The sequence below is a fragment of the Aphelocoma coerulescens genome, chromosome 2 (assembly GCF_041296385.1).
Source record: "Aphelocoma coerulescens isolate FSJ_1873_10779 chromosome 2, UR_Acoe_1.0, whole genome shotgun sequence".
NCBI classification, from domain to species: Eukaryota; Metazoa; Chordata; class Aves; order Passeriformes; family Corvidae; genus Aphelocoma; species Aphelocoma coerulescens.
In genome coordinates, this window is record NC_091015.1 from 105,881,250 (window position 1) to 105,899,117 (window position 17,868).

A 17,868-nucleotide genomic window follows, 5' to 3' on the forward strand; every position below is an offset into this window, starting at 1 on the left:
AGATTTGGTGGTGAGTGGCTGGAGAGGTGCTGAATTTTTTCAGCCGAAACTGCAGCGGACTGTACAAGAGGTAGGCAGCCTCTGAACTGCACACTTCAACAGCTGTCCATCCATCACCCAAACCTGAAACAACCAAAGCATTTGCACCTCATGTAAGAAAGAGTTGAAGGAGCTCAGCATTTGGGGAACAGCAATTAGAGGTCACTATCAGTAGTCCTGGTTTTATTTCCAGACATAGCCCTTTTCTCTTCTAAAGGTACATTCACATGCATTTTGGTCCATTTCCCAATTTCTTTTGGTGGTGTGACTGGAAGTTACATCTAGTATATACAGCAACTCATGCTAAAGAAGATCTGAAAGGAGGACAGAAAACACGGCTGATGGGAGACCTCTGGTCACTCAGCAGCTGCACAGCCATGGCCAGTGTTCGGAGTAGATGAACACAGACAAGCTGGGAGCTGCATCAGACCAGGGCACCAATGCAAAAAAAGCACAGGGCAAGTTCTGAGGTTCCTGTGCAAGGACTGAAATGCTCCAAATACATCTCCAACAGGCAGGAACAAAATGTTTTCATTTTCCTTCCCAGACAAGAAAATGCCCCCGGATGACCCTGCAGAGCTTGCGCTGACGACCATAAGCCAGTCTCTGCTACAACTTACTGTCAGCTTGGCATGATCCATCAGCAGCTTGGTTGCTGGGGATAAAGGCAGAAGGATAGAGGTGCTTCCCATTTGCTTTAACAGCATGAATAACAGCTCCACAAACACTTTTATTTGAAAACCTTCTGTTTTCTAGCCTGTTTAGGAAGTGCACAGATGAAAGGCTTCTTGCCAAGTGAACTTTCTAGATCACACGCAGAGCAAAATGGGTCAAAGCATTAATTTAAGTAGGCCAGTGTGCTCTTTTACAAAATATTAGGCTTAATCTCTGCTTAACATCTCAGCCACCACACAGTCTGCTACAGCAGCAGCACACATGTCATTGCTAGAGGAGATATCTGAACGCCCCAGCCCGAGCCCCACTTCCTATACTTCATGGAAGCAGCTCAGCTTTGGCAGAAACACATCTTCTGCCTTCCCACCACCTCTGGTCCCACAAGCACAAAGTGGCTCTCCAGCCTTACGCTTCCCTTGTGGCCTTTACAGAGGAATAGCTGTTAGTATCAACCTCCCCTCATTCACATCTTCCACGGACTTACCATTCTAGTATAACACCTCCTGAATTCTTCCTTGTTTTGCCTACTTTTCCATGAGCACATTGTAGGCTTCTTGGCAGAACAGATAGAAATAAACTGCATCTCTGGAATTGGAGAGGACCTCTTGGAAGTCTGCATGCATCTATGCCACTGAGATCTCAGGAGATGGCTCCATGAGTGCCCCCTCTGCAGTAGATGTGAGCCAGCAAATCTCTACCACACTTCCAAATAAGGGCTTACTTAGACACCGTCACGTGTCCTTGCCAACTTTACGCTCCCAGGATCTCTTCCCATGATCACTTTTACAGATTCCTCTCTTCTGACTGCCTTCCTCAGAAAACTATCTGAGCTCTCTGGAGTTTTCTGAAATGGCATCACCAGCTGTGGAAGAACACTAGTACCTTGGGAATTAAAAACAACTGAAATAGTTCTGTTTTGAATGCTAGAAAAAAATGTACTTTCAGAAACACGATCTCAGGTACTCTCCTTGTTTATACAGGTAATTGAAATTACGCTCAGTGCTGAGGGATATACTTATTTCCATGTTTTTCTCCTCCTACTCCAAAGTAATTTATATTCAATCCTATTAGATACAGAGATGCTCCGTGAGCCTCCTGTTACTTCCCTTTCAAAAGATTTCAAACAAACTAATGAACAACTTGCTGCTCCCTCTTGAAATTCATCTCCCCAGCCAGTCTCCCTTCAACATATGGATTTTCAGCTTTGAGAACATGCTAAGGACTATTCTTTCATTAAGATGTATGATGCTTGAATATAAAACCAAATAAACAGATTTTCCTTCTGAGCCACAATATTTGTGCTTATATCCCCAACATCAGCACTCTGCTTTGGTTTGGTCTTAAAACCAAGGGATCCTTTAAATCAGGTGCTACATTAGCTGAACCTTTTTGTAAATCCAATCTCATTCCTGAACCATTGCCTATTTCATTTGTAGGTGCAGATGGATGGCACTACAGTCTCCCAGGAGACTCTCAAGGCAGTACAGAGGCAAATGAAGCACAAAAACATAAACAAGTAGGCCAGAAACAGCAGAGCTAAAAAAATACTTACACTTGTACAGCAGAGAGTCTCCATGCAGCAAAAAAGAAAGAAAAAAGAATATGAATGGGGAAGACAAAGCAATAGCAGTTCTCAGGAAAGGAGGCAAAACCAGGAATCACCAAAATAAAGAAAACTAAAGCCAAAATGCTTGGAAGTCTTAGCAGGAAAGGTGACATGCAAGAATGAGGTAAAAATCCCTTTTGGAAGTGCTATACATTTTGTATTTCCAGAGGATAACCAGAGAGGTATGCATTCTCTCATTTGATCTATACTGGGACAAATTAAGTTTTCCTGACATTTGTTTCCAGTATACGGCACTCGCCAATGGTGCCAATCTGCCACCTGCTGTCCCAATGTACTGTGTTTTTCCATTTTGCTGGCACCAGTAGCAAGAAAAAAAGCGTAATTCTATTATTTCCTAGTCTGAAGGAAGATTCTGAATTAAAAATTGCCAGTTTGTTGTGGTGTGCAAGCAAGCAAGGAAAACAAAACAAAGCTTCTCTTGAGGGAATGAAAAAGGATGCAAGTCTGTTCTCCTGAGGTCTAATAAATAAACCTACACAAAAGCAACAGAATTTCTCCTTTCCATGAGGAGGTTTAGAGGCACAGACTTTCAAGCACTTTTGGCACAGGAGAAAGATGCTGTTTCATGACTAAAGCACAACCTTTTCTCTTCCCTTCAAAAATTATAAGAAAAAAAAAGGAAGCAGCACAGCTGTCATAGGAAATGAAGCAATGCCATATCCCATCTCTTCTATGGCTCATGACCAATCATGCTCCTCCCGAATTTAGGGTTAGAAAAAACAATTATTAGCAGAGTGGTTTTGTTTTCAAGTTGAATGGGGACTGCTGCTGTAACAACACTGCAGGTGTTAGCAGAGTGTGGCAGAAGTAGTCATGGTGTGGATTAAACATGTCAAGAAAGTGCTGCATGTTCTTGCACACAGCTCCTCTCCTTTATTTTCCTACTGTCATTCTGGTTAGTTGTTTATTTGTTGGGGTTCTGCCTCAAGGTTTTGGGGGGTTTTTGTCTTTATTTTCTTTTACCTTCAGAAACTTTGGCTTTATGCAAGAGTTCTCAGCTAGCAGTGATTCAGGTAAACCCCCTCATTACTCTCATTTTTGTGTGCTAGCCACGCACACATACATTCTTAATCAATTTCTCTGTCGGAATCTATACTCTCTCTTCTCTTGCTCATCTTTGACACTACCATTCACTACAGCTGCTCTGAAATTGCTGGAGAGACTGCAGAATCCATTGACAAACATCTTGAAAACTGAAACAATCTTAAAAAGTGCTCCTGCACACTTGAAAAAAAAATCTGCAACACTGATTCTCTTTCAGACAGCGTTCGTGGCAGTATTCCAGCATCTTCTGTGTATTTAATGCATAGACAGGTAAGTTTTTTATATTATATATGCTGCTGGAAATGTGATTAGGACCAAAGTGTGAAGTAACACACATAAATGGAAGCAATGCCAAGATTTGAGGGAGTTTACAGTCTATGGTCCTGATCCAACAAGGGCTTATGGAAACTCCTACCTTCCACACTTCAGTGATCTCCCGACTACTGAGGCACTTAAAAGTTAAAAGGTGCTAAACAGCTTGTGGGTGGGGAGTAAGGAGGGAGAAAGAGAACAGCAGGCAACAGGTTAGACAAGGAAGCACCATTAAGCAAAACAAAGACCAAGGGACTTGCCTGAAGCCACCAAGGAACCTGGCTGCTCTGCACGGAACCTAATGCCAGTATTCAGACCCCTGAAGTGCTACAGACCATGAGGCTGATGCCATGAAGATTTTTTGTCTTTTCTTTTATACCCGTTATACCTTTTTACAACTTCTGTATTCTTAGTGCTTTTTCCCTACATTCTTGGACTTGTTTGTCAAGCTAAGAGACTAAACATTTTAGAAGCTTCGTAGCTAGGGATCAGTGTGCCCCAGACCCCAAGGTCCTCTCCAGAACACATTCTGTAAACCAAGATAGAACCATCCAGGGGAAGGCTCCTTGGGGAGGGGGGCTCACTTGAGCCTCTCATTGGGGGATCTTTGATAGATATGCTAATTAGTAAAACCTATAATGTTACACCCCATCTTTTGGGATATACTCGGCGGGGTGCATCTCGATGCATATGACCTGGACGTGTGCACCTAAGGATCCTTAAAATAAATACCAAGGTAAAATCCTTTTTTCCCTTCTAACCGTGTATGACTCTTGATTTTAAGACCAGGAAAAGGCATCAGGGCCTCTCAACCCTTCCCTTTGTTTCCTCTCAGCATAATTGCAAAATAAAGTGGTCTGCCTCCCAGTGTACACGGGCCATGGCTGAAGATGAAACACCAACACACAACCAAAAATCCCAAGAAAATTAAACCCAAACAAAATCAGAAATTGCATTGTGGAATTATAACAATGTGCCAGTGAGGTTTGAGATGTCAGAAAAATTATTTCAAAGGAATTTTACAGAACATATTTATCCAGTGCTATACCATTTCAGCTGTATGTATTCTGTGGGGTATGCCTTTTTAAGACAGGCATAAGAAAACAAGGCATTTTATCATGAGTCCTGCTGTTTTCTTTTGCTGTAAGAAATCCCAACCTGTAAAGCTGCCATGACACCAGTTCAGTCAATCAGCGTTTCCCACGCTTCTTCTAGTCTCCTAACTACCTCTGACAGAGTGTCACACATTAAAAAAATAAAAAATCTTCAGGTATACTTTATAAAGCAGAGCAGCAAATTGATCGGTTCTGGATTTTGCACATGAAATCTTTGGACATGCAGGTACCTCACCACCTGTGTAGAAAACCTTAGAAACTAGACAGCTGCTATTGCTTACTTCAGCTACAGAAGATTTTATGATGTGATTTCCAGGGTGAAACCCTCCTCATGGCTTCAGAAAATCAGTGATGCACTTCCCACTAGCAGTGACAGTAACCTGAGCCGCTGTCCTTAGAATCTCCCCCTCGAGTGCCATTGTCCTTGGAAAGTTAAATGCAATGCTAAAATCCATGACAGCTAATGGAGTATTTTCCAGTAGACAGGAGAGCAAAGCCCCTCACAGTCCTGAATGTAGGGACTATGCTTTTTTACATCAGCAGAGATCTAGTCCTTACCTTTATATTTCAGAGTTCTGTACTCTATATGGAAATATGATAGCTAGCTAGCTAGCTAGCTAGCTAGCTAGATAGAGTAAATAGTGTAAATAAATATGGCATACAAATAATCCATATGTGAGTTTCAGGAGTATGTTTGCTTATTTCCTTCCCTCCCTCAAGAGCTGAATTTCTAGAGAAGGAGCTGTGGTTCAGAATTAATTCAATCAGTCTCATCTAAACCACCCTGACCTTTAGAATTACTTTGTACAGAAACATTTTCTGAAAGAAAAGGAGTAGCACTACAGTAAGATAAGCTCAGTAGATTTGCCCTTGAGCTTGTTATATTTTACTAGCCAAGAAACCTTTGCTTTTCTGCTTGCTGAGATGTGGCTCATGTACTCTGTGATATTTCATCAAGCACTTCAATATTTTCTTTTAATCAATAATTCTGCACTTGCATCTTTCAAGTAATGTAAAATTCCTGCATATAAACATTCCTGCATATAAACAGTCAAAGCTTTCATTATGAAGAGTGAAAAACCAGACATGTGAATTAAACTATTAAACTATTTATGTTTAATTCCATGTTCTGAATTAGTATCCTGCAAGGAATTCATGCCTGCAACTACCACCTCAAAAGAAAAAGCAATTCTCCATAGCATCAGTTCTGTTTTCTATTTGCTCATGAAGAGGTTAACATCTTCTACAGAACCTGGGCTTCAAGATTATCCAAGAGGATGGTTCCAACTACATTACTTTTGCTTTTATAGTTATTTTAGTTAAAAACTAAGTGCAGAATAGAGAGCTGCTGCAGGTCAGCTAGCGCAAACTATATCTTTAAGTCACCACAACCTGCTTGCTTGTTGCTGTTTATTACCTTTGGCTGGCAAATGCTGACTCAAAAATTACTTTGTTCATGACCTAATCTTCCATACAGCAAGAATAAAAGGCCTTTAAATTCAGCAAATACAGAGGGGTGGACAGCTGTTCAAGATGTCCTTAGGCAATTCTTTAACAGCTATCACACGTATTGGGTGCCCTGGGCAAGAACATCACTAAAGCAACTCAGAGGCAATATACTCCTGAATGGGTGGTCAAGCCAGGACAAATGGGGCTTAGGGCAAGTTGATCTGGCAAAGGGTGGCCCTGCCCATGGCAGGAAGTTGGAATGAGGTGATCTTTAAACATCTCTTCCAACCCAAACCATTTGATACTTTTATGAATAAGAACTGTTGTACCTGCATGCCCTACAGCTTCCCAGGACTGAGAACCAACACAACTTCTGCATCTCTCCTTCCTTCCAACAACCCAAAGTAAACAGCCTCCAAAAGGATAAGCAGTCATCTTGCCACCAATGTCAGACCCTTTGTGGGCAGATGATGCATTGCTTGTGGTCACATTTGATAGGGGAAATGCTACAGGGAGACTTAGCACACTGAGTCAGATACAGTTTACCCTGGAAGAGCAAGTGGACTCTATGCTCAGAATTATGATGGGAAGTTTTACTCTTGAAAACCCAGGCACACTTGAGCTGTTGTTATTTTCTCATAGAAAATATTGCTTCAGACATCTCTCCAGCATGCACAAGAAATCTTTATACCCCTCAGACACTTGAAATATACTTTATGAACTAAAACATTAAAAAAACCCTCTCAAAATGTATGAATTATAAGTCCTGTCTATACTACATCAAGGTACCTTCCTACTGAAAACAGGAAATATCGTGACAGGCAATGAGCAAATATTCTAAGATCCTGTATGAGAAACAGAAATACCTGGATAGAGTATTTGAGTTTCTTCTCTAAACCAGATAGAAAATGTCAATCATTATTTACCCAAGAGAGGATGGCAAAAATCAAAAGCTGATCTATGCAGTGATGAAACTAAAGTGTGACACATGATTTAAATAATGCTGCTTGGTCAGACAGTCATGGAGCAGCACATGAGCTTAGGAGGGACAGAAACACTTGAAAGGACTGGAAGATGCCTACCCTGCAAAGCAGGACTGCTCACCCACAAGCATGGTATTAAGTGCTGATTGTATGTACACAAACTTCCCAGGAGTATCTAAATACCATGGCATTGGAAATGACTCATAGCTAAACTGTACAAGACAAAATGAGGTTCTGATCAGCTTTAATTGAAACTAGCTTGACTTTTCCATTGCTTTGTTTTTCTCTCTTGTTCTTTTCTTTAAGTTTTCTTTAATACCTGCACACTTGAAGATTCTTTCACCTGTTTAAGTGCTTTTGGTTTCGGATTAGTATTCCAATCCTGCCCCTACTGACCTCAAAAATTCACAGTAACTTGATCTAACATGAGATATGATCTCACTGCACAGGTACATCCACCATTTTGTAATGAGGCTTTAGCTGACCTAAATAACATCTAAAGAAAGTATGTTTACCTCTAAATTCTCCTCTAGTCTAACAGAAAGATGTTTTGAGATCGCTTTATGAATAAGGCTGTGTGATACAGTTGTCAATGACAGCAGTGATGAGACTTGATGACTTGGAAGCTGTCTTCTAGCCTTTTGGCAGCATGTATGCTTGATTTTATTTATTTATTTATTTTGAAGTTCCTATTCTGGCAACCCAGTTCATCCTAACCTACTCTTCTTTGATGAAATATAGCCAAGTCTAATGGCACTGTGTAACTGCCTGCCCCAACACAGACTTTCTCTCTCCTCTTCCTGTGAGGAACGGTTCTTTATCCCTGCAGTATGAAGTATCAGTTTTGCAGAGCAAAAAATGGCAAGCCTCATGCTCTTATGGGTAAAGTGAGAACCACGAAGCACTCTTAGTGAGACAGACTCATGCATGTGCTATTTTAAGTAGGCTCTCCAGATTTCAGAGTAAACATGATTTCCCCAGACAACACAGATAAAGTACTTCATGCCAAGTTGTTCATCTGAGATGCCAGAAGAACCAAAAAGCAGCAGAAAGGACCATACAAAGTATACAGAAAACTCCTCAACCATTTGAGAAGGTCAGCTTGCCAGATACTAATTGAATTGAGACACATCATGGCTGCAGAGATGTGTGCTACAGAAATAGCACTATCAGAGGTTATTCTCATGCTGCTTGCTGTTTTGCCTCTGCCAAAGGCTCCAGAGCAGAGATTTTGGCAAGAACTACTCCATAGGAGCTCCTGCTGATCTACCATGGGAAATAACAAGAAAGTTCTTTTAAGCAGAGGATGTGGGAAGATGATCCTGTATCTGTTTGTGCTGAACATCAACTGACTCCCTGGCTCTGCTGGCAAAAGGGATCACGTGAGTGTCCCCTGACCCAACCTGTGCAAAAGGGCTTTGCCCTCATAACCTGAAGCAGGTAAATGAGCTCTTGGGTGATCCCTTGGGTGATTCACCTGCTGGCTGAATGGGCAAGCAAATGCAGGTAGGGACAGTCACCTCTCCACCAAGTGGTGGTTAGGTGTCCATCACCAGGCTGTGACAGCCTGTGACAGGAGTGGCTGGCCAGGGGGTGGTGGCTGCTCCTTGGGGACTGGCTGGGCATCAGTCAGCAGGTGCTGAACAACTGCATCATGCATCACTTGTTTTGTATATTCTTTCATCATTATTACTATATCCCCCTTTCTTTTCTGCTCTATTAAATGGTTTTTTTCTCAAACCATGAGTTTTACCTTTTTTCTCATTCTGTCACGCATCCCACTGTGGGGGAGTGAGAGTGGCAGCTGCCTGCCAGATTAAATCACAACAGCTACACACCCTCCTCTCCACTCCCAACAGAAATCTGGGTCTGTTAAGGCACCAATGTTACGGGAAGACAAGTGCCTGGCACAGGTGACACCACCCAAACAGAATACCCAGCAGATGCATTCCACAATTCTTCCTATAATCTAAGCAGAAAGCAATCCCCAGTTTTATAGTAACTTTTTTTTTCTTAAACAAGCATGCAGTGCTGTTATGCAGTTTATCAGATTCTTCATTTACTTCATATTGTGCCAATAATGTACCCTAGATTGTGAGAAACAGAGCTTTGAACTCTAAGAAATCTCAGCTGGTTTAAGAAAAACAAACTATGTATAAAGTATCCATCACCTCCTTCCATTTAGAGACCAAGAAAAGACATTGAAAGCCAGGTTTCTTTTAGAGTGTTTCAGCTGGGAACATGTATCCCCTCATAAGCCTGTACTCTGTAGTCTATACATGTAACAATAATAATTGAATAAACATGGTAAAGGCAGTGAGGATGCTGCAAAACTATATATAGAGGAACCCAGGAAAAGATAGGTAATAAATATTCACTATTAAAATTAATGTAGTCATAATGCTAATGAGGATAACGCATAAATTGCAGATAAACAAGATATTCTGCAAAATGATCACACTGGCTCCCTTTGTATGGCACTTTCTCAGCCACAGCACTGCATGTGTAGGGAAAGGCTTAAGGAGGACCCTGGCACTGTGCTTTGCTCCTCCTGGCGATATTTCCATAAACTGTCCTAGTTTGGGATGAGTCAGAAATATGACTGGACTCCCACTGAAGCAGATTTGCTCGCATGCCTGTGAGCCTTTTCAGAAGCCAAGAACACTCTCACATATCATAATGCCAGTTTCTAGCTTCCCACAGAGTGCTGTATTTACTGCACATCAAAGGCCCATTTCTGCTAATGCATACAAGAGAGAAACTCAAGTGTCACAATCAATTTAATCCAGCATTCATCCAGGCTGCTGCCTTTGCCCTCATCCCTGTCTGCTTGTTTCTGCCACTCAGGATTTGTTTTGTGGACTCAGCCAGGGGACTAGTTGGTCTGTAAACTAACCTGGGAAAGAAATCCTCTGTTAAAAGCTTAATTGCCAGTTGAATCAATTCCCACACCCAGTTTGTTGTGAGGCTTTGTGAACACCAGCACAAGCATGACGGTGTGGGCAGGAAAGTGCGAACTGTGTACGGGGGAAAGTGGAAATGCTCATTCCAGCAAAAAAAAGATTTTTGCTGGATTAAGTCAGAGAGCTGGAGCTTTATTTATAGTGCAGGAGAACATATGGAGTCCGACAGGAAATGGGGTTTTATTGCAGTAGGTGTTCAGTCTTTCATCCAAAAAGCTGACTCTCTAGGCCTGAGACAATTCTGTTGCAGGTAAATAGAGAGCAGCAAGAATCACATGTGGTAGTAAATCAGGGCATACCAGAGAATCTCTGCTTTGGTTTTTCTTTCTACAGCATTACTGCACATGTTCCTGAGTCCCTACCATGATCTCCTCCTTCTGCCAGTAAAAGCAACTGAAGAGGTTTCTGTTGTTTTAATTCAAGCTTGCTGTTAATGGGAGGGAGGACAGGGGTTGGGGGTGGGTCAGGGGAGAAAAGCACTCAGGTGGTGCTTTATGAGTTTGGGGTGGTTTTTAGTTAGTTCGGTTTTTTTAATAATTTTATTTTTGGCGAGTGCCATTTCTTCCTTTTCCCTGAAAACACTGAGGTCCATACACTCCTTGTCCTTCAGAACACACAAGGTCATAAGTCTTCACCTGAATACAGGATTCATCTGCTAAATCTCTGACAATGGCTAGCCAGGAAAAACATACACCACCAATCTACAAGTGTTCTGCTATTTCTGCAAATTTTCATCTCTACTCTACAGGTGAAATCTATTGTTCAATAAAGAACTTTAATATATTGCTCATGAGGTTTGTTTTTTTAAAACCTTCCTCCATTAAAGTCACAGAACAATTTCTGTGATTAAAATTAGAAATAAATGAGAAATGGCTAAGACTCAATATTCATCACAGGCAGTACTTTCCTATCAGCCACTAGCATTTTTTCAAACACAATTTACCCTCCAAGTGTTTCAATCTTACACTGAAATGCTTTAAAGAAGAGTTACAGGCAAACTTCTGTATTACAACCTACAATTCCTTTACATGCTTCAAACAACTTCCTGCCATACCTCTTCATAATAGAAATAACCTCTGCTTTGCTCTAAAAACAATACTTATCCTGGCTGTATGCTCATTACTACCTATAGTAATAAAGTTATATTGCTGAAACAGATATTTAAAAAATGATGGGTACATGGATTTTTAGTAAAAGAGAACCTATTTCTCTCAAAACACCTTTAAATAATGGCTCAGCTCTATTGAGCTCTATTTAGTATTCTAGAAGCCAAAATAACATTCAAATAGCTAAAAAAAACCCTTTAGAAAATAACTGTTAAACACAATCTAACAAAGATGCTCCACTGTCTTTTGGTGGGGAATTGAGCATTATTTAGTATCTCTTACTTCTGCAATGTATTAATGCACATGAAAGAATAAAGTACAACTAGAAGCATTATGCAAATTAAAATCAGTTAGTATCTACCTGCACGATTACACATACCAAGACACATGATATTCAGACTCAGTAAAAAAGGGTGCATTATTTAAACTTAGTTTTAAAATGCATGCATGACTTGAATATGTGTCACACTCATCATATATGCAGAGAAAAATTTAGACAAACCATACTATTTTATGAAGTTAATTCATGACTGAGTCTAAGCTCTGAAAAGCAGGCCATGGTTTTTCCTTTCATCGGAGAAGAGCAAGTCATTTTCTGCACAGAGATTTTTCTTTCCATCTTACTTGCACACAACTTTTATCTAACGACTTATTACCATCAATGCAGCTCTAATTAAATGTAGACAACTAAGACAGCTGTAGATTAGGGAAGCATCAATTTACTGCAGTGCAGCTCAGGGAGATCAGAAACTCATGGATGCGTAATGTTCCAGCAATCACATCCTACGCCGGACCACTCAATTGCTCCCTGTGTTCTTCACAACTCATTTAGCAGACTGGCAAACTCTGGTATGACAAGTCTTTCACATTATGGGCTCTCAGGCCACTGTTAAAGGCTGGATGAGAAACTTACCCTAATCTGAAGCTAGTCAGTGTTAACCACACAGTTTGGTATTTAGGAAATCCCAATGCATGCACAGAAAATACTAGAATAACATTTAAGAGTCTATTTTTCAGTGATGCATTTTGTGAGCCCATTTGTGACATTTCATTCTGCCTTATCTGTGTTGTTTATTCATATCTAAATTTCTACTCTGTCAGGGAAATCCTCCAGCCACAGCCACTCTGCACCCTGCTTCAGAATAGGTAGGCAGGCTCTGAAACAGTGCCTGTTTGTTCACTCTATCAGCAGCAATGGAGGCTTCAGAACACTATGCTGCCAGTCCAAGTGTTCCAATCTTTTCTGTATTTGGCTTTCAATCCATGTATAAAAACAAATAGCTCATATACCTTTTATTACCAACACATCCACTTCACTCACAGTCATTCATATAGCTTCAGTGATACACGATCTACCTGCAATCATAGTCAAATGTGAATCCAAATCCAGTTTTCCCCCACATTGTTCAAATAGAGCTTCAAGGGAAGCTGGTAAATGACAACATGCTGCTGTATTGTTTACCCCAGCCAGAATACTGATCCTAAATAGGCTTGCTGAAGAAAACAAGAACAAAGAATTGATGAAGATAATGGGGGTTTGCAAAACAAATCCTGTTTTGCAAATGGGAAACAGCTTCCCCCAAATGGTGGTCCAAGCTCAGTGCCTCTCCTTCACGACCAAAATCTTTTCTTCCCAAAACATCTTGACAGCCAGCTGGAGCAAGGCTGGGCTTAGAATAAGTGAGTATTCTCTGGCATCCCAGCAACACAATCAGCCTCATCCTACATTCCAAATTCTTTTGGCTATAGATTAGGCTCTCAAACAAGCTTAATACCAAGCTGCAATTCAAGGTTTCAGGTCTGAGGTTTGCAGAACACACAGCCAGGTGCATCATCTAATCAAAAGGCTAAGATCTGCTTTGTCATCACACTTCAGAATGCTTAGGGATTTCCAATGACCAAACAAGGCAGTGTTCTGGACCAATGCCACTTTGGAAGTAATATCTAAACAGCTATTTCTCATTTAAGATTTAAACAATTCAAAAGAAATTAGGCTCCTAATTACAGTTCATAAAACCATATGCTTCTCTTTCTAGTTAAATCTCTCAGCAACATCTCTGCACTGACCAGCTCACAAAGGGTTCACTGATGCCCCTTTCAGAAGGTTCCTCATTTCCACGTAAGTACCTGTGTGACACTTAAAAGCTGTCACAAATCAGGTTACATTTATCAAGAGAATATCTGATATCTGTAGGATTTTCCCATAGCTATAATAAATCATTTGGAAAGTGCTGTCTTTGAAGTTACTAACTCCCCACATTCTAAAGGTGCTTTTAGTTGCATGAAGCTCAGTGAGAACACTAGCTCAGTAATAATCCCATAATTGCTCAGCCTTTTGGGGCCATGTCATTGTGTCAATGTTGAAGTTCAAGAAGGCCAACTGCTAAGTCCTGTGTATGGGTTGGGGCAATCCTAAGCACAAACACAGGCTGGGCAGAGACTGGATTGAGAGCAGCCCTGGGGAGGACTTGAGGGTGTTTGTGGATGAGAAGATCAACAAGACCTGACAAAGTGCAGTCACAGCCCAGAAAGCCAACTGTATCCTGGACTGTATCAAAAGTAGCGTGGCCAGCAGGGTGGGGATGGGGATTCTGCCCCTCTGCTCCTGTCTTTTGAGAACCCACCTGGAGTGCTGTGTCCAGCTCTGGGGCCCCCAATGTAAGGATATGGACCTGCTGGAGTGAGTCCAGATGAGGCCATGAAGATGACCAGAGGGCTGGAGCATCTCTCCTATGAAGACAGGCTGAGAGAGCTGGGGTTGTTCAGACTGGAGAAGAGAAGGCTCCAGGGAGACCTTACAACAGTACCTAAAGGGGGCCTACAAAAAGGCAGGACTTTTTACAAGGGCATGTAGTGATAGAAAAAAGGAGAAATGGCTTCAACTGAAAGATAGTGGATTTTGATGAGAATATTAGGAAGAAATTCTTTACTGTGAGTGTGATGAAGCACTGGAACAGGCTGCCCAGAGAAGTTGTGGATGCCCCATCCCTGGAAGTGTCCAAAGCCTGATTGGATTGTGCTCTGAGCAACCCAGTCTAATGGAAGATGTCCCTGCCCATAGAACCAACAGGATCTTTAATGCTCCTTCCAACCCAAACTATTCTATGAGTTCATCTATTTATCTCCATATTTTTACAGCAGCAACCAACATCATTTGCAGTCAGGATGCAAAAAACAGTTCCCAAATATGGATTACAGTTTTTAATAAATGGATCATTTAGCACTGACTAAGATTACTGTCTCATGTTTATTTGATGCTCATTCTCTTCAGAAATTAGATACTGAGGAGAATCTGGGTCACAAAGGTATTTGAATGTCTGTGCATAATGAGGGTGAAGAGAATGAAGACAGATATAAACACTTTTGAAGATAAGTACAGTTAGCATCTAATGCATTTTTAGAGAATGTAAGCATCATCACATTTCCATTATTTTAATATGGCCAAAGTGAAAGATAACAGCAGAGTGATATGATGTTTTCATATAACCATGGTGATACGAGATAAAGACAGGAGCTATTTTTTACATTTCCAGTATTACTATCCTTAACAGGCTGCAAGAATAAATTTAAAGGCAGAGGGTGAGGTGTCAAAATGAGCCCTTAGCTTAGTTTTCCATATATGAAGCCAGCATGCAAAAACTAACTTACAGGTACAGTGTTCAGATGCCACATATTTTACTGGGATGCCTCTCCCATAGGAGCCAGGGCTCAAAATGATTACTGAATGTTGGCCACAGAAAGCTTTTGGAACGTGACAGTACCGGTGATGAACTAGATGAACACCACAAGCCTCACAGGGATTTGCGATGCTCAGACAAATATTGTATCAAATCAACTCTCAGTGAAACAGGAGATTTGGAAGGGAGAGAGAACCCAGTTTAAGCTGATATTTCCACAAAGGTGTGCTTTTGTTTTATAGATAAATGAGACCAACAGATATTTGCTGCAGAAAGGAGCAGCCCTGCTGCTCCTCCTGTGCTATCTGACTCTGCAGTACGTTTACTCAGGGAGCTGAATCAACAAACCTTCTACAAAAAGCTGCAATCCGTTTTTCTGCTGTTTTAGCTTCTGGTGAAAGTGCATAGCCAAGGAATCAGGTAGGAAGGTAGAGGAGAAAGCTCATCCCCTGCAGGAGTGACCACCTATTAGACTGACTAATTTGTAGTAGAGAAGCACTTCCTGAAGTTCCTGTCCAAAGTTCCCCAAGAGACTGAACTGGGAGGAGGGGAATTTGAGATTGAGAACAGTTAGCAACCCATTTATTTGCAATCTGGGTTCGCATCTTGTAAGGATGATGATACAGCACAAAGCCATCTTTATAATAAAAGTCACATATAAAACAACTTCTGATCATGGTCAATAACATAACTTCCAGTCAGAAATATTTTTTGTCACGGGTGAAAGGAATCCATGTCAAGTAGAAGGAAGACAAAAGCAGAAAGCAGCATGTTGTCAAAGGAAAGCACGGTCCAATTTATCACCTCAACTGAACCTCCGTGAAACTGTGCCCAGTGGAAGAGGTGTTTACTGTGTTAGCTTGATTGCAGCAGTGTATGCAAGGGAAAGGTCCTTCAACAGGTACGAGGACAGAAGTGAAGAAAAGGGAGAAGCTTTTCCTCTACTGAACAGCAAAGATGCAATTCAGACAAAATCTTCCAAGCTAATATTTACTTCTTCTAGAAGTTAATTCCTAACCTGAGTTTCCTGATACCATGAATGTGCTAAGTGATATTCTGGAAAGCATCTTTCCTCCAGTTACCTGCGTACTCAACCCCATGGGCTGTGGAATGTGTCTTACCATACAAGTGTCCAGATCCTCCAAACGTTCTATCTCTGTCAGCTCCTCAACTGTGATCATAGAGCGTTTAGCGGGTTTTTCTTCAGCTAACTCAATCTCCTGTGATTCTTGCTGTGGAAGTGGTTTGCCACGTCTGGTCAAATGGTCAGCCTGGAGACAAGGATGACAACACGAACGCACCAGTCAAACTTAAGAAGACAAAGAGAACCCAACCAGAAGTTTACAGAATTTCGGTGATCAGAGATCCTGGAAGACCAAGTACAAAGGGAAAGCTCAGTTATGTTGGTTAGTCTTCACAATGGGTTTGTTTTATAAAGAAAATAAAAGTGTGGTAAGGAAGCTTTTTCTTGAACTATTTTTTCCAAATTTATGAACACAAAGACAGGTACAGTATCAGCCAATATAATTTTCATAATTATTCAATGGCCAAAATGTTATAATCTGCTATTCACAAAAACAGCACCGTTTTAAATACCTCAGTTCTGTTTCACTGAAGAAATAGATAGGGAAAAGCTGTAACAACAGTTCTCTGTTGTTAAAGTCTATTTTTAGACCTGCATAGCAAAAACTGTTTCTAGGACCACATAGAACATTATACAAACCACCCTGGGTTGTATTTGGAACAGAGTGGGCTCATGATGCCATGAAAATGATGAAATATTTTGTAGTTCTTTTGATAACTGAAGAGAATATTAAACATCTGCTAAAAGCAAATATTTGAAGATCAGCTGTCCCAAATCAGTTAGTCACAGAATCTTCAAAGGGGCAGCTACGGAGAGCTGGAGTCCACTACTTAACATCAGCACAAGCCAGGATAACCAGTGGATTGCAGTTTTGCTGACCATCAAAAAAGGTAAAATTGACCCGAGTCAATTATAGTCAATTTAGTCTGCTGTTTACTCAGGAAAAGCAACTGGAGAGCTGCCATGGATTTATCTTCAAGCCCACTAAAATAGCTGCAATAATAATTAACACTAATCATCATCACATTAGGCAAACTGAGGTCTTGTCAAACAAGGTTTATTTTTCAAAGTTGCCTCAAACACTACTATGCCAATGCAACAAACACAGACATTTGTGGGTGTTGAATTAGTAGAACATGACACTCCAATTTAAGGAGCTGGCTGAGAACTGTATCAGTGCATTTAATCTTTGCTGTACTAAGGACTAGCTGCCAGCTCTCAGATTGCAGCTGTCATCTGAAGATTAACAGTGTCAAATTAGACAGGAGTTCCTCTAGCAGCGTTTTTGAGATCAGTATTCCTCAAGGTTTTCATCAGTGCTGTACTACCTGAAAGAACCTGCAGCTAACAGAAACATGGCAGAGTTAAATGGTGAAAGGCACACATTAGTAATGTAGGCCAGATTGGATCACAAAGCATATCAGCCCAAAACAAAATGTACAGTTATTCCTTAGAAACTAAGAGCACTGGCAATTATTCAATTTCACAATCCTGAAAAGCAACAAGTGTCCAGAAGCCTTTAGTGGATTGGAGGTCTAGCAAACCCCATCCTACAAATGAGCTACCACTGAAACTCTGACAAAAGGAATTGTGATATTCTTGGCTATGTAAATACAAGGAATAAGGAATATCAGGAGAAAAACAATTTCAGTCCTGTGTACAGTGCTGGTTAAAACACAAATAGTCTGTCCAGTTCTGGAAACCATAATTTTAAAAGCGACTTCTTAAACAGCTGGAAAACTTGCAGAGGATTTTCAGTGAAGTGACTCAAAGGCTGGAGAAAATGACATACTG

The 17,868-nt window shown here is 41.0% G+C and overlaps 1 protein-coding gene across 5 annotated transcripts in view; it reads right to left on the reverse strand.

The window, feature by feature from the left end:
* Positions 1-17,868, reverse strand: part of CARMIL1 (capping protein regulator and myosin 1 linker 1) — a 194,445-nt gene that overhangs the window by 25,935 nt on the left and 150,642 nt on the right. For all 5 annotated transcript variants that reach the window (XM_069004292.1, XM_069004290.1, XM_069004289.1 and 2 more), the window contains one exon: positions 16,112-16,261. In XM_069004292.1, the coding sequence (XP_068860393.1) occupies positions 16,112-16,261 (150 nt within the window). The remainder of the gene's footprint in view (positions 1-16,111; positions 16,262-17,868) is intronic.